General features: G+C 34.6%; 1 protein-coding gene across 1 annotated transcript in view; it reads left to right on the top strand.

Moving 5' to 3' along the window:
* The window catches only part of LOC135209087 (cilia- and flagella-associated protein 251-like), a 59,029-nt gene that overhangs the window by 15,585 nt on the left and 17,518 nt on the right, over nucleotides 1-25,926 (top strand). Inside the window, exons 2-3 of the mRNA XM_064241677.1 lie at nucleotides 22,164-22,235; nucleotides 23,406-23,522. Of these exons, the coding sequence (XP_064097747.1) occupies nucleotides 22,164-22,235; nucleotides 23,406-23,522 (189 nt within the window). The remainder of the gene's footprint in view (nucleotides 1-22,163; nucleotides 22,236-23,405; nucleotides 23,523-25,926) is intronic.

Raw genomic sequence — 25,926 nt, 5'->3', positions numbered from 1 at the left:
CTTCACAAAATGATCTTATCAACCAGTTTTAGTCTTTCCCCCCAAAAGTCTTCTTTAATTCGTAAGCATTTTCAACCTCTTTATTATATTAATGCTTCCACTGATGTCCCTATCAAAAGAGGCTATGAATATGATCTTCTCCGACTATCTGTAGATTCTCCCTGAGGCGAAAAAATACCGCCGGATTGAGATGTGAGGTTTTGGGATTATTGTTATGGTGTGAGACAAAGGAAATGTGATCCCCAAGGCTGAAGGAAGGAGAAGGATTCATATGTTTGTTGGAAATGTTTGGGTAGATTCGTGTCCAACATCTGTGCGATTGTCGACATACAGGTGATAATTTCAGTTTTGTCAACAGTTCGTGTCTGCATCTGTGTGATTGTCGACTTAGTTACAGGTGATAATTTAACTTTTGTCTACAGTTCGCGTCTACATCTGTGTGATTATCGACTTAGTTACAGGTGATAATTTAACTTTTGTCTACAGTTCGTGTCTACATCTGTGTGATTGTCGACTTAGTTAAAGATGATAATTTAACTTTTGTCTACAGTTCGTGTCTACAGTTCGTGTGATTGGTGACTTAGTTACAGATTATTATTTCCGTTTCGTCTGTATAGTTTTGAAGGGGTAAACTTGTCTCAAATACACAAACACATACGCATATATAGTCATTGTATGTATCATATATGTATGTGTGTATGTATGTATATATTTGGAGGTAGATGAGTTTTCTGAGAGCTTGGGTATATAGAATCCCCTCTTTTGAACCTCCTATATTTTTGAGGTCATCTATGAAAGTAATAACATTATACAAAGTGAATTTGTTTTATTTGGAAAATATATTTATGCATGTATATCGATACAGAGTCCCTTACTTAATGTATATATACATTAATGTAATGTATATATACACAGAATCTAAATGTTGGACGACTGTTGCGGGTGGCAGCTAGGGTGTGGAGAGAGAGAGAGAGAGAGAGAGAGAGAGAGAGAGAGAGAGAGAGAGAGAATAACTAGAAGTAAGGTTTCATGCCTTATTCAAAATGGATATCTTCTCTTCTCTCTCTCTCTCCTAAATCTTTGCCTAACCAATCGTTGTCATGTTTTGCCTTCAATTCAGGTTCATCAAAGAATTATGCTTCTCTCTCTCTCTCTCTCTCTCTCTCTCTCTCTCTCTCTCTCTCTCTCTCTCTCCTGCAAGGTCGTATTGATGAGCAAGTGCATTGAGACTTCCTTTTGAATAATCACTTGGGAGAATCTCCTCCTCCCCCCCTCCTCTATTGTCAGTTCCTTCTCTCTCTCTCTCTCTCTCTCTCTCTCTCTCTCTCTCACCTTTCGTTGTTCCTCATTCTTATTTTGTTCTGTTCCCTTATTCTCTTTCTATTCTTTTTATTCTTAGAATTGTTAAAAATTTACTTACGGATTCTCTAACCTTTTGTTGTTCTTAATTCTTATTTTATTGTTGTCACATATTCTTTTTCCTTATTCTTGCTTTTTTTTTTTTACTTATTCCTACTTATACTTTAACCTTTTATTATTCTTAATTCTTATTTTATGCTTGCCACTAATTATTTTCCTTATTCTTGCTTTTTTAAAAATTATTCTTGCTTATTCTCTAACCTTTCATTGTCTTTTAATCTTAATTTATTCTGGACACTTTCTTTTTTCTTATTCTTCTTATTCTTAGTCTTTAAAAATAAAAAAACTTATACTTGCTTATCGATGTAGTTCTATTCTTAATTCTTATTTCATAATCGTGATTTATTCTGTTCTTTAATCTTTCTTATTATCCTTATGTTTTGCTTATTCTCACATATATTTTATTCATTCCTCTATTCTTCTATCATTAATTCTTACCCTCATTCGTTTATTTTCCTTTCCAATTTTCCTAGGTATTTAATTTACAATTTTGCAAAGTATCAGATTTAATTTCTCTATTAATTCAAAGTTATCTCTTCCTTTAACAGTTTTCATTGCGTTATTTCTCTACTCTCTTTTAATTACATAATTTCTCTCCTCTCTTTCAATTACGTCATCATCTATTCTACAGCCTCGCGGAACGTCTGCCCCAATTACCAATTTAATTACAAGGAATAAGGAGGAATTACGCTAATATAGTCCTTCTGAAATTTTTGGCTCAATGTAATTATCAAATTTTGTTCTTATTGCCTTGTGGTTTAAGGGTCAAAGTCCTGTATAGATGTTGTGGCTTTAGTGTAGAGGATTAGGTGATATGGTAATTTTGAGTTTATGTTTGTGTCATCCATGCACCATGGCGTAATATACATACGATACATATACATACAATAATATATATATATATATATATATATATATATTTACCAATAAATACTTAGAACCTATTTTATTGTTCTTATTTTTAGATATAGTTATTTTTTACTTCAGTAATATATATAATCTATATATAATAGTATATATATATATATGTATATGAGTTTTATGCTTTCTGTCACAATGCATACCAATGCCGTATATCATTACAGAACCATATTTACATTACATATTATATTTAGAATATAATTTTTTTATATTTACATATAATATATATAATAATATATACTTAGAACCTATTTATTCTTCATTATATTTAGATATATATATATATATACATATATATATATATATATATATATATATATCTCATATATCTTATATATATATACACACACATATATACATATATATATATATGTATATATATATATATATATATGAATATATATATATATATATATATATATATATATATATATATATATATATATATATATATATATATATTGTCAGTGCATACAAAATTATGTATCTCCTCTCTGTCTCTGTCTCTCTCTCGTCTCTCGTCTCTCTCTCTCTCTCTCTCTCTTGCTCATTCTCTCCCCTTTTCTGCTCCCTTGGCAGTGCTTTGACCCAAGCTTAACATTTCGTTTCAAAAGAATGCTCTCTCTCTCTCTCTCTCTCTCTCTCTCTCTCTCTCTCTCTCTCTCTCTCTCTTTCATTTATTATCATGCAGCACAAGCAAGGCCTGAGCAGCTGAATCCCCAACCCAAGTGCATATAATTCGACGCAATGCAGAGAGAGAGAGAGAGAGAGAGAGAGAGAGAGAGAGAGAGAGAGAGAGAGAGAGAGAGTTAAGTATTCACCATGGTGATCATAAGCTCCTCTGTTTTATGTGGCTTTGTCTGATGTCTTTGTTATTCTGCAAGTTTAAGTTTGTTTTTTTATTTTTTTTATTTTTGTTTTTTGTAATTTTTCTTATTTGTTGTTGTTTTCGTGCGGTTGTTATTTGTATCTTCACTTTGGACTGTTATGTGTAAATTGTGTCAAGTATGAATATTTTCCATACATTGTATGTATGTATGTGTGTATGTATACACTTTCAATCCCTCTCTCTTTCTCTCTCTCTATCTATCTATCTCTATCTATCTATCTATCTATCTATCTATCTATCTATCTATCTATCTATCTATCTATCTATCTACTATATATATATATATATATATATTATATATATATATATATATATATATATATATATACATATATATTATCTGTGTATATATAATTATACATTAAATGAACAGTGACATACTTCTATTCAAAAGTCTCTCTCTCTCTCTCTCTCTCTCTCTCTCTCTCTCTCTCTCTCTCTCTCTCTCTCTCTCTTTGTAGTGGGTCTTAAAGATTCGTGAAGATCGAAAACTGGCCCAGTCTGATTACTGAATGTTCTTAGGAACACGAGCAAATGCTGGTATAAGGCCAACCTAATCTAACATTATTTATTGTATCATAATTATTATAACAATAACTGGGTACAATGATCACTATGACCCCATATAGACAATTCCTTAATGGGTCAGGTACCCAAGTCATTGGGTACAATGATTACTCGTCTAACCCGTTCTGATAGAGATATCATGACAATTCCACATTCATAACTTGAGACAATATACAGGTCACAGAATACAATGACTAGTTTTACCTCCACTCGTTAATTCCACCGTGGTGCGGGTTCCCCGTCACGGAATCATTCACCTTTGTAACTCGTACCGTTCCACAGTTCCGCAGTTCCAAGACTGTTCCCCGTGCACGGACAGCTAACTGCACAATCTAGATGGGAATAGCTGCTGATTTTGGGCTATTTATGACTTGATTATTAGACCCCATGTGAAGACTGGTATCTATTACTTATAACTGGCGTTTGGCAAAGATATATGTCGCTGACATGTCAACAACAACAATAATAATAACAATTTGGAGCTGTTTTGCGAATGTTGATAACAACGTCGACGACGCAAGATATGTCGAAGAAATTGGAGGAATCAGCCTTGACCCGAATTGACCTGACTTTGTTAAACAGCAATCAAGAAACATCACTGAACGAGAATCGCCTCACAAAACTGTAATGCTTCTTATTTATGGAAGTAATTTTGAGACTGGTAACTTGACATATTTTTGCAAGTTGCAACTTATTCACATATTTTGCGACTGATAATCAAAGATTTCATGTCTTTGCAAGCGGCTTATATAATTCTGATAATTCGCGAGCAGTCACTTGATAATCTACAAGCAGTTGTTTATGGTGATTTTGTTATGATTTTGTGTCACTTGGTTTTTTCTTTGTTTAATTTTTGTATCTTTGAAGTTTGCGATTCAATTCTCACTAAACTGAAATTAATTAAGGATATGTGTCATTTTCCTCTCTCTTCCCCTTAGCGACTGTTCCTTTTCCTCTCTCTCTCTCCCTCCCCCCAACCCCCTCTCTCTCTCTCTACTCCTCAATCTTCAATTCCCTCTTCCACCACTGCTCCTCTTTCCTGAAAAGTTTTCCTTAACTGTCTTCCACCCATCTTTCCGCGGTATTTGCCTCTTTGTATACTACCTCCTTCTCCTTCTCCTTCCTCTTCCTCTCGGCTCCCCTCTCCTCTATCGCACTCTTAATATGTGTCATGCACTACTACTACTACTGCTACTCTCTCTCTCTCTCTCTCTCTCTCTCTCTCTCTCTCTCTCTAAATATGTATGTCATGCACTACTACTACTATTACTGCTACTTTCTCTCTCTCTCTCTCTCTCTCTCTCTCTCTCTCTCTAAATATATATGTCATGCACTACTACTACTGCTACTCTCTCTCTCTCTCTCTCTCTCTCTCTCTCTCTCTCTCTCTCTCTCTCTCTGAGAACGCAATGCGGCATTCCCACAAAGTTGTCGACCATCCCCAAGGGTTGGGGATTCCCTCTCTCTCTCTCTCTCTCTCTCTCTCTCAATGAGGGAGGAATTAGAAGAATTGAGAATGAGGCCGTAAAAGCTCTTTTTATTGTGACCTGTCTGGAAGGTTGATTGGTTTTATCGGGTCTTCCTCTCTCTCTCTCTCCTCTCTCTCTCTCTCTCTCTCTCTCTCTCTCTCTCTCTCACGGGCACGAAAATACACCCATACATCAGTACCATTTAATATATTGGAATATACTGGAGCCCTTTCTGTTCAAAACATTTACTCTCTCTCTCTCTCTCTCTTTTCTGCATCGAGACGAGTCGACCTAGAGAAAGAGAGAGAAAGCAAGGAAGGAACAGAGAGAGAGAGAGAGAGAGAAGAGAGAGAGAGGAGAGAGAGAGAGAGAGAGAGAGAGGAGGGCAATCAATGTGAAGTTTTTGAACAGAAATGAAATGCAATATCTCTTCGTCAGGAAGACACAGAGAGAGAGAGAGAGAGAGAGAGAGAGAGCGAAAGGAAATGCAGTATCTTTCTACATTAACTGGTACTACTGCGTGACTGTAGTCGTGTCGTGATACGAAGAGAGAGAGAGAGAGAGAGAGGAGAGAGAGAGAGAGAGAGAGAGAGAGAGAGAGAGGTAGTGCAGGTGTCGGATTATTATTCACCGAGTTCAAAGCCATCAGTTAGCTAGCAAAAGGAATTTAAAAATGTGATTCAGTATTGACTCATTTGAATTCCTCTCAGTGGATATAACTGATAATTGATAACTTATATAACAGATAACTTATTTGATCACTTTGATAATTTATTATAGGTAAATAATATAAGTAAATGTTGGTTAATGTTAGTTTATTGATCTGTCTCATCATCTAAAATATTGGTGATAGAATTCAAAATGTTTGCAATGAAAAAATAGATTTAAATCTGGTGTTATGTAAATGATCACGTTTAAATGTTTGAAACCAAAACAAAAGTTTAAATTGATCTCTTTTCTAACAAGAATGTTTAGATGTTTAAAATCAAGACAAAAGTTTGAATTTATCCCTTTTGTAAGTAATGATGTTTAGATCTTTCTGATAAAACATAATACCAAAGTTTGAATATTTTTTTTTATTAAAATAATAATAGAATTTTGTTATTTTAAATAATAATATCAATATTATTTAAGCTGTTTAAATAAAATTTATAATAATAATAATAACAATAATAATAATAATATGAAAAACATTAATAACAAATTAAAAACATAAAAAAGAGAAAAATATTTATCATAAAATCCTCTTAATCCTCTTAGTGTAAATCCTTATTGTAAATCCATATAGTAAAATCCGTATTGTAAATCCTTCATGTAAATCCTTATAGTAACTCCTTACAGTAAAATCTGTATGGTAAATACTTATTTTAAATCCTTATTGTAAATCTTTGATGTAAATCCTAATTGTAATTATTTTAGTAAATCCTTATAATAAGTCCTTATTTTAAATCCTTATTGTAAATCCTTGATGGAAATCCTAATTGCAATCATTTTAGTAAACCCTCTTTGTAGATATTTATTTTCTTCGTTATAGTAAAATCCTTATAGCAAATCCTTGTTGTAAATCCTAATTGCAATCATTATAGTAAATAATTTTTGTAAATCCTTATTGTAATCATTATAGTAAATCCATTTTGAAATCCTAATTCTAAATCCTTATTGTGAATCCTTATTGTAAATCCTTCACCTCATTCCTGAGAATCCTATGGAAATCAGCCAGAGGATTCCTCTTGCATGACTGGACATTATTATTCATGCGTGGCGCGTCTCTCCCCCATTCATCATTCATTGGCCCAAATTGACCCGTCACCCCGGGGCCACAGTTAGAGGTGACTGATATATATATATATATATATATATATATATATATATATATATATATATATATATATATATATATATATATATATATGGCAGTCAGGTAACTCTTAGTTAAATCCAGTAAGGCTGGAGAGGTTATTTTTCTATATTCTTAACTTTGACCTGTGACCTATTTTTCAGGGTCACAGGTCAGGTTTTGTATCGTGACCTATGCAGTTGGGTAGCAGTGATTATTTACATTTATTTTAACCTTGAACAAATATAATTCAGGGTTGGTTTACAGGTCGGTTTCAGGATGATATTTTTTCAGCTTGTGGTTATTTGTATAACTGTGAAATCTTGACCTATTTTTTCAAGGTTACAGGTCAGGTTCAAGTGATTTTTTTTGTGGCTATTTTTATTTTGTATCAAATTTCCTTTTTATCTTCTTATCCTGACCTATTACATTGGGTAGAGGGACCATTTTTATAAATTTTCTAACCTTGAACTATATTCGAAGGTTACAGGTCAATTTAAAGCACAAGATTTTTAGCCTAATTTTTTTTGGCTTCAGAATTTTGTCATTAAAAAAGATTTATAAATACTTTTTTAAAAATAAAAGACGTTGAAATAACTACCTATGAGAAAAATTATAAAAGATAGGCATATATATATATATATATATATATATATATTATATATATATATATATACATATAATATATATATATATATATATATATATATATATATATATATATATATATTATATATATATATATATTTATATATATGACAAAAACGAAAGTATTGAAAATAAACAGAGAGAGATAGACCTTACCTTACAGACCTTACATTTCGTTCGGGTTGCCCCAGGTCCCTCAGTGTGAGGCGCCTCTAATGTCTACCAGAGAGTTGCTAGTACATCTTCCGGTATATTTTGCATCTCCAATCTTGGATGGTCTGGGATGCAGTTTAGATATTTGTCGAGCTTATTCTTAAACACATCTACGCTCACTCCTGATATATTCCTCAGATGAGCTGGCAACGCATTGAATAGACGCTGCATTATCGATGCTGGTGCGTAGTGGATTAATGTTCTGTGTGCTTTCCTTATTTTTCCTGATATAGTTTTGGGCACTATTAATCTACCTCTGCTTGCTCTTTCTGATATTTTTAGTTCCATGATATTTTCTGTTATTCCTTCTATCTGTTTCCATGCCTGAATTATCATGTAGCGTTCTCTTCTCCTTTCTAGACTATATAATTTTAAGGATTGTAGTCTTTCCCAGTAGTCTAGGTCCTTAACTTCTTCTATTCTAGCTGTAAAGGACCTTTGTACACTCTCTATCTGTGCAATATCCTTTTGATAGTGTGGGTTCCATATCATATTGCAATATTCAAGTGGACTACGAACATATGTTTTATAAAGCATAATCATGTGTTCAGCTTTTCTTGTTTTGAAGTGCCGTAACAACATTCCCATTTTTGCTTTACATTTTGCCAACAGAATGGCTATTTGATCATTGCATAACATGTTCCTTCATCATCACACCAAGGTCTTTAACTGCTTCCTTATTTGTGATTGTCTCATTATTAGGTCCCCTATATGCATATAGCTTTCCTTCTCTGTCTCCATAATTTATTGATTCAAATTTATCAGAGTTAAATACCATCCTATTACCTCTGCCCAATCATATACTTTGTTAAGGTCTCTTTGTAGAGCGTTCCTATCTTCATCACAAGTAATTTCTCTACTTATTCTTGTGTCATCAGCGAAACTACTCACTACCGAATCCTTAACATTACTGTCTATGTCTTCAATCATAATAACAAACAGTATTGCAGCTAGCACCGTACCTTGGGTGGCACACCGGATATTACCTTGGTTTCATCCGATTTCTCATCGTTTGCAATAACTATCTGTTTTCTGTTGTGTAAAAATTCTTTTAACCATCTTCCTACTTTATCTACGATATTGTGTTTTCTAATTTTCTTTGCTAATATATTATGGTCTACTTTGTCAAAAGCTTTTTGCAAAGTCTAGATAACCACATCTTTTTCATTTTCCGCTTTTCATATTTTTGAATATGTTCTCACGGTGGACTAACAGTTGGGTTTGTGTACTTTTTCCGGTACGAACCGTGTTGTCCTATATTAAACAAATTATTTTTTTATTTTTTTTAAAATGTTTCATAATATTTTTCTTCATTACCCTTTCATACACTTTCATAATATGTGATGTTAGACTCACAGGCCAATAATTACTTGCCTCTAGTCTTGATCCACTTTTGAAAGTAGGGGTGATATATGCTAATTTGTGCTCATCATAAATCTTGCCGTATCTACACTTTGTCTTAATAATATTGCAAGTGGCTTTGCGATAGAAAGAACTACTTTCTTTAACAAAATAGCAGGGACTCCATCCGGCCCTGCAGCAGCTCCATTTTTAATTTCATTAATTGCCTGCACAATATCAGCTTCATTAATTTCTATAGTCAGCTAAAATATTCACTATTTTCGTCCCTTACTTCTATATCATTATCTTCATTATCTATTCTAGGGGTGAATTCTCTCTTATATCGTTCTGCCAGTATGTTGCAAATTTCCTTTTTTTCATTCGTTAATCTCCCTTCAATTCTCAGAGGGCCTATTTCTATTCTTCTTTTATTCATCTTCTTCGCATATGAGTATAATAGTTGGGGTTTTGCTTGATATTTAATAGGGTTTTTTCTTCCAAGTCCCGTTTTTCATTTTCTTTTGATTGTGTATAATCTTTTGTTCTGCATTTTCTATCTTACTTTTTTAGTTCTATAGCTTTCCATGCATTTTTTTCTTTTGCAAGACCTTTTTTCCACTTTCTGATTTTCTGGAACAAGATCCTTCTGTCTCTTGGTATGCATGAATGATGTTTACTTTTCTTCTTCGGTATATATTTTTCCACTATTTTCTCCAATATTTATATAATATCTCCGTATTTACCCTTATGTCATCACTTACGAAGATGTTATCCCAATCTTTGTTTAATTCTTCATTAATTTCTGACCATTTTATATTTTTACTGTAGAAGTTGTATTTTCCATATCCTTCCCACTTTTTCATTTCTTGCTTATCTCTATTTTCACTTGCTTTGGAATGAACTGTTAATTCTATGACATTATGGTCTGAATACTCGCATTGTAAACTATTATTTCTTTAACATAATTCAGCTTCGTTCACAAATACTAGGTCTAAAGTATTTTCCTTTCTTGTTGGCAGGTGATTTATTTGTTGAATGTTGTATTCTAGTAGCATATCTAATAGCTTTTCAAATTGCCTCTTATCTTCTGCACTACCATTACCCTCTTTTTTATATGTATAAGTACAACCACAATCTCCTATTCGTTCTTTCCATTCTACGAAAGGAAGTTGAAGTCACCAGATAGGAGAATAGTCCAGTCCTTGTGATTTCTACATATATCATCCAATTTTTTCAATTATTAAGTCAAACTCTTTAGTATTAGGAGGTCTATATATTACTATGTTCATCAATTTTTCAGATTCAAATTCTACCGCTATTAGTTCACATTCTGAGTTACTATATTTCTCATATATTTTTCCTTGTTTTTTGTCTTTCCCATATATTGCGGTTCCCCCTTGATTCCTATTTTTTCTATCTGATCTATAAGTTTGGAACCCTTTTATTTGATCATCAATTCCCAGTCTCTTGGGAATACCAGGTTTCAACTTATATTCATTATATCTATTTTCTTTTCATTTTGGGTTAGTTCTTCTAAGTACTCTATTTTTCTTTTTGAGTTACTCGTAACTAAACCCTGCGCATTCATCACTATGATGGTTTGCGTGTTTTCTCCTTCATTTAATAACTGGTAGTAATAAGGATTTTCCCATGTCTCTTTCCTGTTCTGGTATGTTGTTCTTTTTTCATTTCCAGAAATTCTGACATTAAAAAATCCAACTTTTCCATAATATTGATCTTCTTCATCATAATTATTCATTTTGTGTCTGAATCTGCAATTTTTCTTTTTTTCTCCGTTTCTGCAATATCCTCTTTGCATAATAAATACAGTTATTTATCTCTTGAGTAGAATTTTCGGAGCTGATGCTTTGAAATTTTTTGCTGACACCTCTGCATATCTCATTGGTGGTTTGCTTTTTCTCTTTTACCTGATATTCTTGATTTCTCTCTTTATTTGTTTCTTTCTTATTTTGGATTTTATTACTTGGTTGGTTATTTATTTGATTATGATTCATGATTCATGGCTAGAGAGAGAGAGAGAGAGAGAGAGATCATTTGTATTAGAGGAAAAGAGAAAAAAGAGAGATGAATTGCCTTATTGTATGTGTGACTGTACTTGGTTAGAGAGAGAGAGAGAGAGAGAGAGAGAGAGAGAAGAGAGAGAGAGACCACCATCATTCAAGACGAACAGACAGACAGACAGACAGATAAACAGAAAGTGTCATGTCTGATTTATCGATTTGTGGGTCAAGGTCGCCACGACCCTTTAAGCCACAATAGTGAGCAGCCTCTCCAGATGATTGGCCTTGGAAGGTGTTTGTGGAAGGGGGGGGGGGGGGGGGGGGGGGTGGGGGGGGGGGTTTTTTTTGGGAGACGGGGGCATGAGTATTGGGGATGAAAAGGAGAGAGAGCGAGAGATAGAGAGAGAGAGAGAGAAAGAGAGAGAGAGAGAGAGAGAGAGATTGTTATAAGAATACAGAATAAAGAGGAAGAGATTGAGAAGTGCTGTGTGTGTGTTACAGAGAGAGAGAGAGAGAGAGAGAGAGAGAGAGAGAGAGAGAGAGAGAGAGAGAGAGAGAGCTGATAATACAAGCTATCACCAAAAATTTCTTTCCAGCAGAAAAGTTTAAATCCCCAGCTCTTCCAGGAAAAGTCTGGAACACCCTTTATCTATGCTGGTAATACAAAAATTCCTTTCCAGCAGAAAAGTCTGAATCGCCTCCTCTTCCAGGAAAAGTCTGGAACAGCCTTAATCTATGCTGGTAATACAAAAATTCTTTTCCAGCAGAAAAGTCTGAATCGCCTGCTCTTCCAGTAAAAGTCTGCAATAATACAAAAATTCCTTTCCAGCAGAAAAGCCTGAATCGCCTGCCCTTCCAGGAAAAGTCTGGAACAGCCTTAATCTGTGCTGAGAATACAAAGATTCCTTCCCAGCAGATGGTTTGAATCACTTCCACTTTCTGGAAAAGTCTACATAGACCTGTGCTGATAATACAAAAAACGCCTTTCCAGCTGAAAGTCTCTATCACCAGCTCTTCCAGAGAAAGTCTGGAAAAGCCCAAAGCCTAGATCTGGCAAACCAAACGAGGCTGAAGAGCGTCATGCAGTCACTATTCCCCTCAGGCAGACTTTCCATGAATCGTCAATCTAACACGAATGAGGAGAAGAAAGTAAACAAGTCCATTTAGCCAAACAACTTTCCAGACTGTTTACCTCTGGAACTTCCAGACTTGATGAAAGAAGGCCCCTGGAACGCCACCCCCTCCTTAATGGTATTGACTTCCGAATTCATGCCTCTGATTAGGATGTGCCCTCCAAGGACCCTGGAATCCAGTCCCCTCGACAGAGGGCCTGGAATCCAGTCGTGCCCCCCTTCCAGAGTTATGGCCCTGGTGGAAGATAGATATCATTTGGTCGATTGTTTTGCTGGATAATTGCCGTAATCGAGATCTAATGAATAAGACGTCCGTTGGGCCTGGAAAGGCGGGGGGAGAGGGGGGGCGCTGATTGCATTTTGGGGGATCTTGTGTCTAGTCACGAAGAGCATCTGGAAAGCATATCAAGTTCTCATTACTCGACTCTCTGACGCTGGAACAATTTCCTTGTATTTATGGGTTTCGCTGGGGAGTTTTGGCACATATAATCATTCTTCACAGACCTCGAGTAATTAGGAGTTCAGGAGTCTCTACCTTCTTCCTTGGGGACTATTAATGTCCTAGGAACCTTTCTTAATCACTGATGACACTGGAGGATGTCAGGATGGCATTGAATTCATTCTCAGTACAGGGATGTCAAAGTAGGATATCAGAGTGGTACCTACTTATTTGCTGAGAAATCAAGGAGCTTTCGTTTTCAATTCCAAAACCATTTCTTTATTTATTGATTTCATTACTAAGTCTCATTCAGATTATAGAAATAACATGGAATAAAAAAAATAATATTCTTTGGCTATGCTTACTTCCATAGACATGGTTTTCTTAAAATCTGAATTCTTGAGTCAGTAGAGGAAGAGATTTTTTTTTGGTCGTACTTACCTCAAGTTTATTTTTCTAGATTTTCTCAAATTTAAATTGCAAAGACCATTGGTAAAAAAAGATCACTTTTATTTTCTGTATCTACCTATATAGGAGTACTTTTTATTCTCGATTGATATGTCCAGTTTTGAGATTTTTTTTTTTTTCTTTTAGAAATGATTAAGTACAGCAATACTAACAACATCCTTGACTCAACTCACCTCTACTGCTATGATTATTTTCAAATTGCCAATTAGAGAAACTGCCAATTGCACCCTATTTACACCCTTACTGAAATCTGTATCCAACAATTAACTGCCAATTAGAAATCTGCCAGTTACAAACTACACCCTTACTGAAATCTGTACCAAACCAGTTAATTACCGATTAGAAATAGGCCTATTACAAACTACTTCCTTACTGAAATCTGTACCAAACCAGTTCATTGCCAATTAGAAAAACTACCAATTATACCTTGTCTCCATCCATACTGAAATATGCACTAACTAATTGACTGCCAATTACGCCTTGTTTGGACCCTTATGTACCCACCAATTAATTACCAATTATAAAAAACTGCCAATCAAGCCCTATTCACACCTTTACTGAAATCCGCACCCAGCCAATTTCACCTCACCTTTGAACTATACAGTATACAGCCAGCGTACAGTTAATTCCTACAATGTTACGAAGGATAACGAAACCAGACAGGACAGCAGGAGAAAGTCCTTGAGTCCCATGGGCTCACAGCCTTCAGACGAGGGAGGCTGCTTCAGGACTGTGTGGGATCAATACCTGAAAACCCAGACGGTCTGGGTAGGTGGAGGGGGAGGGGGAGGTTGGGGGAGGGGAGGGGGATTGGGGTCAGAGTCCTTCAGGATACGGGGATGCTGGAATGCTCTGATCAGTAGGAGAGACTCGTCGCCGTTTCGTTGGTTTTTAAAATTTCAATTTCATTCTATTGATTTATTTGTTTATTTGTAGATGGATTGGTCATTTGCCTTGTCAATGAATGTTGTTCTGTCTCTTGTCGTGTATATTAATGGTTGAGGATATATACGTAGATAGAATAAGCGTATAGTTATATTACATATATTATATATATATATTTATATATAAGACGAATGCCACGAAAGAAAGGAAAGGGACGAGAACTCGAATTTTTTCTCTTTCCTTCTTGGCTTTGTCTTTATTCATATATTCATGACGTTTAATATTTTCCTGATTCAATAATACACACTCACACACACACATTTATATATTATCACACCTAATTTGCATTTCACGTCTTATATGAATGACAAATTACATATTTACGATAACGTCTCTATAATATATCACACCTAAATTCTATTTCACGTCTTATACGAATGACAAATTACATATCTACGACAAAATTTCTGTAAACATCTGATATTCTAAGTTCGATTCCATTTGACTCTTGACAGAAACGGTCGTAACAGATCTAGGATTGTCTAGCAAGAATGAGTATAATTGATGAATACGTGAATAGTTATGTTGTAAAATCATTTTGTCAGCTGCTATTGTCACGCACCTCTCTCTCTCTCTCTCTCTCTCTCTCTCTCTCTCTCTCTCTCTCTCTCTGTCTGCTACGTATATATCAGTTTATGTTTTGTATAGGGGTGTGTATATATCTGTTTGTCATTGGCTGCTAATTTTAATCGTAATCCCCCCCCCCTCTCTCTCTCTCTCTCTCTCTCTCTCTCTCTTTTTGCATAAACTCCCATACACACACACACACACCTATATCTCACGTGAGAGAGAGAGAGAGAGAGAGAGAGAGAGAGAGAGAGAGAGAGAGAGAGAGAGAAACCCCACAGTCACTCGCCGGAATCAGCTGTTCGCCATAATTAAAGATATTTGCAGACCTGCAAATGGCAACACCGTGATTCATGGAGCCAATTGAGACTCATTACTGACGAATCTGTGACTCACGCAGTTACACTCCAGTGACGGATGTCTTGCAACGTACTCTGCACGCCAATTGCACGCGCGTGCGCACGGCAATTGACTTCCTTTTATCGTGCATCAAGAGTGGGCATTTGTTTGCGTACTTGATTTTTTTTTTCAGTGTTCGTGTTCGTGCATTTCGTGTGCGTGCTTACGTACGTGAAATTCGTGCATTTCGTATGCACACTTTTGTATGTGAATATTAGTGTATGTTAATATTAACGCATTTCGTATACATTTCTGTGAATGAATATTAGTGCATTTCGTATGTATGTTTATGTATGATTATTAATGCATTTCGTAGGCATACTTATATGTATGTGAATATTAGCGCATTTCGTATGCATATTTATGTATGAATATCAGTGCATTCTGCATGCATACTTACGTATGTGAATATCAGTACATTTCGTATGCATATTCATGTACGAATATTAATGCAATTCGTAGGCATACTTATATGTGTGTGTGAATATTAGTGCATTTCGTATGCACAATTATATATGTTAATATTAGTGCATTTCGTGTGCATATTTATGAATGAATATTAATGCATTTCTTATGCATATTTATGTATGAATATTATTGCATTTCGTATACATATTTATGAATGAATGATAGTGCATTCTGTATACATACTTATGTATGTGAATGGTAGTGCATTCCGTATGCACACATATGGATGAGAATTCACAAAAAGCGAGCGTTTGTTGAATAAGCATATTACTGCATTCCGTATGCAAACTTATGGATGTGCATTCTTAAAAAGCGAGCGTTTGTTGAATAAGCATATTACTGCATTCCGTATGCAAACTTATGGATGTGCATTCTTAAAAAGCGAGCCTTTGTTAAATATGCATATTACTGCTTTTCGTATGCACACTTATGGATGTGTATTAAAAAATCGAGCGTTTGTTAAATATGCATATTAGTGTATGCACACTTCTTAAAAAAGTGAGTGTTTAAGGCCCCATATTTGTGCATTCCTTATGCATACTTTTATATGTGGATTAAAAAAATTGAGCGTTTGTTAAATATTCATATTGATGCATTCTGTATGCATACTTATGGATGTGCATTCATTAAAATTAAAGCGTTTATTTATGTACTTAATTTTGTTAAGTATGTTTGTGTGTGCATTCCGTATGAATACTTCTGTATGTACAATCATTTTATATGTTGTATGTGAGCTTGTATGATTCAAGAGACGTATATATTCATCGTTTGTGTAGAGAGATGTTTGTGTAAAGTTTAATTTTTTGCCACGTTTGTGTATGAATGTTTGTGTATAGATGTATGTATGCAAATTATTGTTCGTATTTCCCTTGCTTGTTCTGTTTGTGAGTATGGCTTTAAATGTAAACATTTATGTATATTGTATGTAATGTATAGTATTTCTGTGTACCTGTAAATGTATAAATTCATCTATATTGTATGTCAGTTAATGATTGTATGCACGTAAGGCATACGCATTGTATGTGTGTATTTTTGTATGGTTGTGAATAACCACGTGTGTTGAACGTATACTTACATGCATGTATGTATATATATACATATACTTTTACACACACACATACACACACATACACACAAGCATACACACCACACATATATATATATATAAATGTAATCATACATAAACGTGTATTTTCAATGTCATTTATGTATACGTTCATATCAAGTCTTAAAATGTGAGTTTGCGACCCCTACACCCTATTCGCTTGACCCCAGCACATGCTGGTAGGAACCGGTAGGAATGGATTCCAACGAACAAAGCAGGAATGACTGGGAATTGCAGAAACAGCTTGACATATATTCCAGACATTGGTGGACCTCCATATTGGGAATTTGCAGGAATAAGAGGGAATTGCAATGGGGAATTGTCACCGCGAGGCGTGCTAGATCAATGCCTGGAATTGGCCATTCCAGACGAGGGTATCAAGGACTGTGATTCCTATTCCCACTAACTGGAATTGCAACCGGAGGCGAGTGCATTAAGAACGGGAAATTGAGTTGTGATTTGAAAACATTAAAAAGCTGATAACAATAACGAACAGAAGAAGAAGAAGAATAGAGAGAGAGAGAGAGAGAGAGAGAGAGAGAGAGAGAGAGAGAGAGAGTAAAAAATCGAGGCTAAACCTAATGACAGAGCGAGAGAGAAAGAGAGAGAAAAAAGAAAGAGAGGAGATCAATACGAAACGAAAGAGAGAGAGAGAGAGAGAGAGATGTTGGCTAAAAGAGCAAGCAATGATGAACACAGAGAGAGAGAGAGAGAGAGAGAGAGAGAGAGAGAGAGAGAGAGGGTCATCATTTCATGGGACGCGAAAGGAGCTGTTTTAATCCCTCTCTCTCTCTCTCTCTCTCTCTCTCTCTCTCTCTCTCTCTCTATATATATATATATATATACATATATATATATATATATATATATATATATATATATATATATATATAAAAGCTTACCCATTTGCTGATAAATTTTTCTGTTCTAATCAATGGTTTTTTCGTTTATTACTATTATTATTATTATTTATTATTATTATTATTATTATTAATTATTATGTTAATAATAATAATAATAATTAAAATAATAATAATAATAATTAATAATAATAATAACTAATAATAATAAGTGGACTTCTACGGTTCCATGCCCAACCTTGGCACGCAAAGACACGCGTACCCATTACCCCGGGGGGCTATCATCTAATTGTATATACTCACCCACTCCCATCAGCGCTCCCGCGCGCTCTCATATTGCACTGAGATGGGAAAGCACGCGTCTCTCTCTCTCTCTCTCTCTCTCTCTCTCTCTCTCTCTCATATCAGGCTTAGGTATATTTGATTATGAATAAATGTTGATTTGCATATATATAAATTATCATCTATAAATCAATTGACAGTGGATGACCTATAACCACCTATAACACCAATCCCCCCACCCCTAAATCTCCCTAAATCCAACCGTTCCCCCTCCCCCTAACCCCCACCTCTCACAAAACCGGAAACCCCTTTTAAACGGCTAATCCGATTATGCCATATCCGCTGAATGGGATGAGTAAGGTAAGGCCTCTTTCCATCTTTCCAAGCAGTTGTACAGTTGTAATAATCCCTGTTGGGGGGATTACAGCTGTGATCGGGATGGGGGAGGGAAGGGTAGGGGGAGGGGATTACCAAATCCTTCAAAAATACTTTAAACCGAATGTGTCTTTTGTGTAAATACCGACTGTGTCTGTGCATTCTTAGCGGATCTTAGAGTCACAGGTCACGCTGTCACGTAAACACGTCTCGTACGTGATCGGACGAGAGCTTTCGTACTTAGCAAGGCGGTCATGTGTTTGTGTGTGTGCGTGTTTGTGCGTGCCTGTATGTGTGTTTGTGTTCGTGTCGCTTGCTCTCTTGTGTTTGTTGCCTTCCCCAGGTGGTTTATGTAAGAATGGTCTGTCAACAATATAGTTGGTTTTATGGGATAGGAGATCGTCAATCCTCCTCTCTCTCTCTCTCTCTCTCTCTCTCTCTCTCTCGAGAGAGAGAGAGAGAGAGAGAGAGAGAGAGAGAGAGAGAGAGAGAGTGAGAGAGAGAAAATCAATAATAGCAGTTGGAAAATGTAAAGAAAAAATGAATAACTGTAGTAATACTAATATACAAGAGGGACACAAAAACTTCTTGAGAGAGAGAGAGAGAGAGAGAGAGAGAGAGAGAGAGAGAATGGATAACAGCAGTTGGAAAATGTAAAGAAAAAATGAATGAATGTAGCATACCAAAAGAATGTATCAAATACAAGTATACACGCATACAAGACACGATAACTGACTTGATAGAGAGAGAGAGAGAGAGAGAGAGAGAGGATGCACGCAAAGGCTTTTGGGGAAGGAGAGCTGAAACTAAAGAGAGAAAGGGAAAGATTGAGGAAATACAGGGAAACGTGGATTAGAAACGAGAGAGAGAGAGAGAGAGAGAGAGAGAGAGAGAGAGAGAGAGAGAGGTGCATGGAAAGGCTTTTGGGGAAGGAGAGATAAAACTAAGAAAGAGAGGGAAAGATTGAGGGAAATAGCACAGGGAAACACGGATTGGATTAAAAACGAGAGAGAGAGAGAATTTTGCGGAAGGTAGACATAGAGCTAGGAGAGAAGGTGGGGAAAGAGAAAGAAACATGGAACAGAGAGAGAGAGAGAGAGAGAGAGAGAGAGAATGAGTAATGCCTCCAATACAGGTTTCATGCATGTTCAATTACAAGCACTTGTCAATCATCACTTCTCTGGCTGCTTTGTAGTTCACCTTGACGGGAAATCATGAATGAAATGTGAGTATAGTGGCTCGGCTGGGTGTGTGTTTATGTTTTAGGGTGTCGGTACACTTGTGTACATTATTGCTTATATTTACATATGTATATGCTTAAATTATCACTTTAGATACACATGACTTCGTGATGCAAACGACAAATAATAGGCAGAGATTTCCACCAAGCGCTTTCGTCCTTTAATAAGACATTGTCGGGGAACGAATGAAATACAGTTGGAAAGAAAGATACAAGGTAAACAAAAAAAGGATCAAGAATACCAGATGGTTAATTGCCAAAAGGGTAATATAATCAAGGAAATAATCCAGGATATTCGGAGATCAAACAAGTCTGTTTTAGTTTGTGACCGTGTGATCTCTGATTATCCTGGCTCATCTCTTTGATTTTTACCCTTTTTGCAATTAACCGTCTGGTATTCTTGATCTTTTTGTTTACTTTGTGACTTTGTTTTCAACTGTATCTAATGTATATGTATATATACATATTTATTAATTGATATGTGTATATATTATACTATACTATATATGTATGCATACGTATAAGTTGAAAACTATTTACAATCGTTTAATGAGAGAGAGGAGAGAGAGAGAGAGAGAGAGAGAGAGAGAGAAGCAGTTTGTGTTGTACGCATAATATATATATATATATATATATATATATATATATATATATATATATATATATATATATATATATATATATATATATATATATATATATATATAAGCATCAAACTTTTACCTGAGTTTTATAAATGTATACGCATGTTTGTATATATATATATATATATATATATATATATATATATATATATATATATATATATATATATGTATGTATATATACACATTATATACAATACATAGCTATATATCTAGATACATATATGCATAAAAAAGTACTTAATATTATCAGTGCATTTTAATTTTGCATGAAAGTTCATCAAACAGACGCAAAATTTCGTCTGAAAAAAAAAATCTAAAACTGTGGTACCTGGCATCAATGAATCTGTAGTCCATTCAGTAATTCAATTACTGCTCTGTAGTAGAGTACTACTGCTACTACTATTCATATGCCAGGCAGGATCTGTTCCGTTTTCTATGATTCAGGACCGTTTTCTATTTACTAGTGCAAAGGGGAGACTGTTTTAGTTGGGGAAAATGCTTTCTTTACAGATAAAAATTCTATACGGAGACTGAAAAGTGAGCTGCAGTTAGATTGTTTATTTGATATATGTATTTTTATTTTACTGTCTTTGTCTCATAAAATAAAGGAAAAAGTTAGGATTGTTTTAATCATTAAGTGATTTATTTTATAGCAAAAATAATAACTTATAGTATCATTACATGATTAGGTCTTGTTACAAAATGGTTGTATTGTGATAATATAGTTTATGTTATGGCAAATACCGTTCATATATTTAATATTTGAGAGACAAAAGACCTCAAGAACTGTGGACAATTTATGATACAAGAATAACATAGAAAGTAACAACATGCAAGAATAAGCTTCAGTAAAGGAAAGTGTAATATAAAATATCAAAAAAATTTGTAACAATTAAGTATGATTTAATATTATTGTAACTTTTATGAGAAAATATGGAAACGATAAATGATTATAATATAAAGTATACGAACCTTTAATAAATATTGAAATAATATAACTTAATTTTTTAAGTAAGACGAGAAAAAAAGATATTGGATAATTTACACTAACAATAAATTAATTTTGAAAATAGAGAATATTTTATTCTGATTTACACCAACAATAAATAAATTTTTAAAGTAAAAATGAATTCATTCTAATATTTATACAAACAATATATTAAAAAAAAACTGTTTGTTGTCCCATAAAACCAGGTCAGCTGAAACCACGAAAAAAAAGAAGAAAAATATCTGACCCAGATTAGAGAGTGACCCTGGGTCAGCAATCTCGGTTCTCCTAATCCCGGATTAGGTGATGATCTTTGTAAGTCGCTTAGAAAGTCCAGTTGGAGATAATCCTATGGAGTTGGTCGCCAATCCTCTCTCTCTGTCTGTCTCTCTCTCTCTTTTATTATTCTTCAGATTTATAATTTTGGTGATTAAGTGTGAATTTTTAGGTATAATCAGTATTCTCTCTCTCTCTCTCTCTCTCTCTCTCTCTCTCTCTCTCTCTCTCTCTCTCTCTCTCTCATATATTTATATATGCATACATACAAATACCACTATATATATATATTATATATACCATTATATATATAATTATATAGTGTATGTATATATATAATATATATCATACAAAATTAAAACTCCTTATTTTTTTTTTATTTTTTTTTTTATATATTTATATATCTATAATAAAATATATAGTATATATATTATATATATATATATATATTAATAGTATATATATATAATAATTTAAATTCAGAATAATTAAGCTCTCTCTCTCTCTCTCTCTCTCTCTCTCTCTCTCTCTCTCTCTCTCTCTCTCTCTCTCATAGCTACCATAGACGAACTTTTTAAAACCATAATTTCAACCTACAATCAAAGCCTTCTCAACACAACTAACTCGAGTTCTTTATCCTCCACAGAAACCAAGACTCACCCTGAGAAGGAAGTAGAGGCTCAGGAGAAGGAGGAGACTAAGGAGAACGATGTAGCAGGTTAGGTCATGTTAATTATGAGACTCTAAGCCTCTGATCTTAAAAACTACCGAGGTAAGACGGCTGCAAATTGGTGTGTTGATCAACTACCCTCCAATCATCGAGCATACCAAATTGTAGCCCTATACCCTCAGTAGTTTTTGTTTTATTTTAGGTTAAAGCTAAGTGTGATCGAGCGTCTGGCACCTCTATAGGTGCCACCGGGCTGTCCACACTTTTTTCTGTCCGCTCTTAGATCTTAAAAACATCTGAGGCTAGAGAGTTGCAAATTGCTATATTGCTCATCCCGCCTCCAGTCATCAAACATATCAAATTGCAGCCCTCTAGCCTTAGCAATTTTAATATTATTAAAGCTTAATGTTAGCCATGATCATGTGTCTGGCACTGCTATAGGTGTGTATTCTTAGATATTAAAAACTGCTGAGGATAGAGGGCTGCAAATTGGCATGTAGATCATCCACCCTCCTATCATCGAACATACCAAATTGCAGCCCTCTAGCCTCAGTAGTTTTTGTTTTTATTGTAGGTTAAAATTAGTCATGATCGGTGCACATCTGAGAGCTACGTGGGGCATTGCTGAGAGTTTCGTACAGCATTAAATGCTGTACAGAAAAGTCGATTGCAAAGGAGAAACTTCGGCTCATATTTTACTTTTGTGGATTTGAACTGCTGACTTGTGAATACACCTTACATTTTATGATATTGTACCTTTTGAAATTGACATTGAATTTATACATTTGTTCTTGAATAATAATAATAATAATAATAATAATAATAATAATAATAATAATAATAATAATAATAATAATAACTAATAAAATAAAATAATAATAATAATAGTAATAATAATAATAATTGTTTAAAAGTTTGCTGAGCAAATGAATGGTTTCTTCATCTATTTTAAATTAACGAGTTTTTGAAATAATAATAATAATAATCATAATAATGATAATAATTGTAATAATAATAATAGTATGCATATTTGCTTAACAAACTAATGGAATTTGTAAAAAGTTGCTTTAATGAGTTGATGAAATAATAATAATAATAATAATAATAATAATAATAATAATAATAATAATAATAATAATAAAAGCAATGAAGAAACAGCATTTTTATTATTATTATGATTATTATTATTATTCCCCTAAACATCACCTTATCTTTCAGAAGAGGGAGGAAGCAAGGAAGAGGCAGAGGATGCAGGAGAAGGTAGCAGCAAAGAAGGAGACAGCCAAGAGGAGGAGAAGAAGGAGGAAGATGAAGGAGTGAAAGACGATGCGGAAGGTGAGGATGAAGAGGAAGTCAGGTCGTATGAGGTCAAATCAGGTTCGAGTCAGGTCATAGGTCAAATCAGGTTCAGTCAGGTCACAGGTCAGATCTAGTTGAGTAGGTCATAGTCAAATGAGGTCATAGGTTAAATTGGGTTCTGTCAGGTCATAGGTCAGATCTTATTGAGTCAGGTCATGGGTCAAATCAGGTCATAAGTAAAATCTGGTTGAGTCAGGTCATAGGTCAAATCCGACTGATCATGCCATAGTAGGTCAGGTCAGGTTGAGTCAGGTCATGGGTCAAATCTGGTTGAGTCAGGGCATGACTCCACATTGTTTAAGTTGTGTTGGAGAGGTAAAACCAATTTCAGTTAGGTCACAAGTTAAATCAGGTTTCTGCCTTGTTTAAAATATGTTGGAAAGGTCAAATCATGGTCGTGTCAGGTGAAAATGTCGAATCAGGTCTCTACTTTGTTCAAGTTGCGTCAGAAAGATCAAATTAGATTTCTACCTTGTTTAAGATCCGTCAGAGAGGTCAGATAATCAGGTCAGAGTTCAAATTAGGTCACTGATTTGTTGAGGTTATACGACAGAAAGGTCAAATCAGGTCTATTCAGCACAAAATCTCAGAGAGATTCTTTGGTTAAGATTCTGAGATTTGTGGACAAACTATCTCTCTCTCTCTCTCTCTCTCTCTCTCTCTCTCTCGTAGTAGCCATCTTGCTTGGTGAGACGTACCCGCGTGAAGTCACAATAATCAACAGATATCACAAGTTTAACATACGACTAGAATTTGAGAAATATCTAGAAGTGTTCGTGAACTATCGGTGATAAGATTAGTGTGAAAATAGTAGGATAAAGCGTCTTCTAAGTTAGTTTATCAAGTGTAATACTATAAATCAGAACAAGATGGCAGTAAGTTCCAACTGCGGGAAAAGGTGGCGTAATTTTGCGTGTCCTAGCAGATTCGCAATACGATGAGGTAGCAGGAAGGGAACTGGCATTTCTCATCTATGAAATCAGCAACAGTCCTAACCAAAAAGATACAAAAGCATTCATAGATATATTAGAAGGATATAATCCTTCAAACTGGAACAAATCTAATGCAAAAACATCTTGAAAATAATTGAAGAAGTTCCAAATAAAATCCAAGTGGTCAAGAGACTCATAAAGAAAATATACATAAACCAACATATTCCGACAAAGAAAATGAATAAGGTGAATCTTGTGAATATACTAATTGATGCATTAGGAAAAAGAATGCCAAAAGCATGCAAACTGTGTGTAAGGTTTGGTATAGCATAGTCAATCCACAAAACCTAATCAGAAAATGTGCTGCATGCAACATTCCGACCCATCCACAGTGTGCTGAGGTAATACAAGATTTGAGAAAAGATACAAGAATTTTTTGTTCAACATGTCTATCATGGATAGACAATGTTATTAAATCAAGATTGAATGTACAAATAGTTGAGGATGAAGAAGAAGAGAAGAGGAAGAAGAAGAAGAAAAAGAAGAAGAGGAAAACGGAAGAGAAGTAAACAAAAATGAAATGACAGAAAAAAATAAGGAAAACAAAGAACAAGATAAAAGTATGGATGCAGAGATACTCATTGATACTACATATGAGGCAATAAAGCAGCATACCTACGAAGAAATAAATTACGATATGACAACAGAAAGCAAATCCCGAAGAGGCTCTACCCAGATCTATACAATGACGGGAAAGAGGAAAAAATAGACAAGAAAGACAAAATCTGCAACCTTTTGAAAAGAGGGAATTGCAGATTTGGAGAAAGATGTACTACAAACATCCTAAGATATTGTCCAAAACTATGAAAGTATATGGTAAATGTGCCATACTTAGATGGATATTGGGGGATGATTGCAGAGATCTGCATCCAAAAATATGTAAAAACCTAAAAGAAGGAAAAGGATGTAAGTTCGACAAAAAATGCAAATATATGCACCCTGTAGTCCATGAATCATAATCAAATAAATAACCCAACCAAGTAATAAAATCCAAAATAAGAAAGAAACCAAATAAAGAAAGAAATCAAGAATATCAGGTAAAAGAGAAAAGCAAACCACCAATGAGATATGCAGAGGTGTCAGCAAAGAATTTCAAAGCATCAGCTCCGAAATTCTACTCAAGAGATAATAACTGTATTTATTATGCAAGAGGATATTGCAGAAAGAAAACGGAGAAAATTGCAGATTCAGACACAAAATGAATAATTATGATGAAAGGAAGATCAAATATTATGGAAAAGTTGGATTTTTTAATGTCAGAATTTCTGGAAATGAAAAAAAGAACAACATACCAGAACAGGAAGAGACATGGGAAAATCCTTATTACTATCAGTATTAAATGAAGAGAAAACACGCAAACCATCATAGTGATGAATGCGCAGGGTTTA

Source organism: Macrobrachium nipponense, chromosome 37 (assembly GCF_015104395.2).
Source record: "Macrobrachium nipponense isolate FS-2020 chromosome 37, ASM1510439v2, whole genome shotgun sequence".
Lineage (NCBI taxonomy): Eukaryota > Metazoa > Arthropoda > Malacostraca > Decapoda > Palaemonidae > Macrobrachium > Macrobrachium nipponense.
The sequence above is the reverse complement of the archived record's forward strand: the minus strand, read 5'-3'. Positions and strand labels throughout refer to the sequence as shown.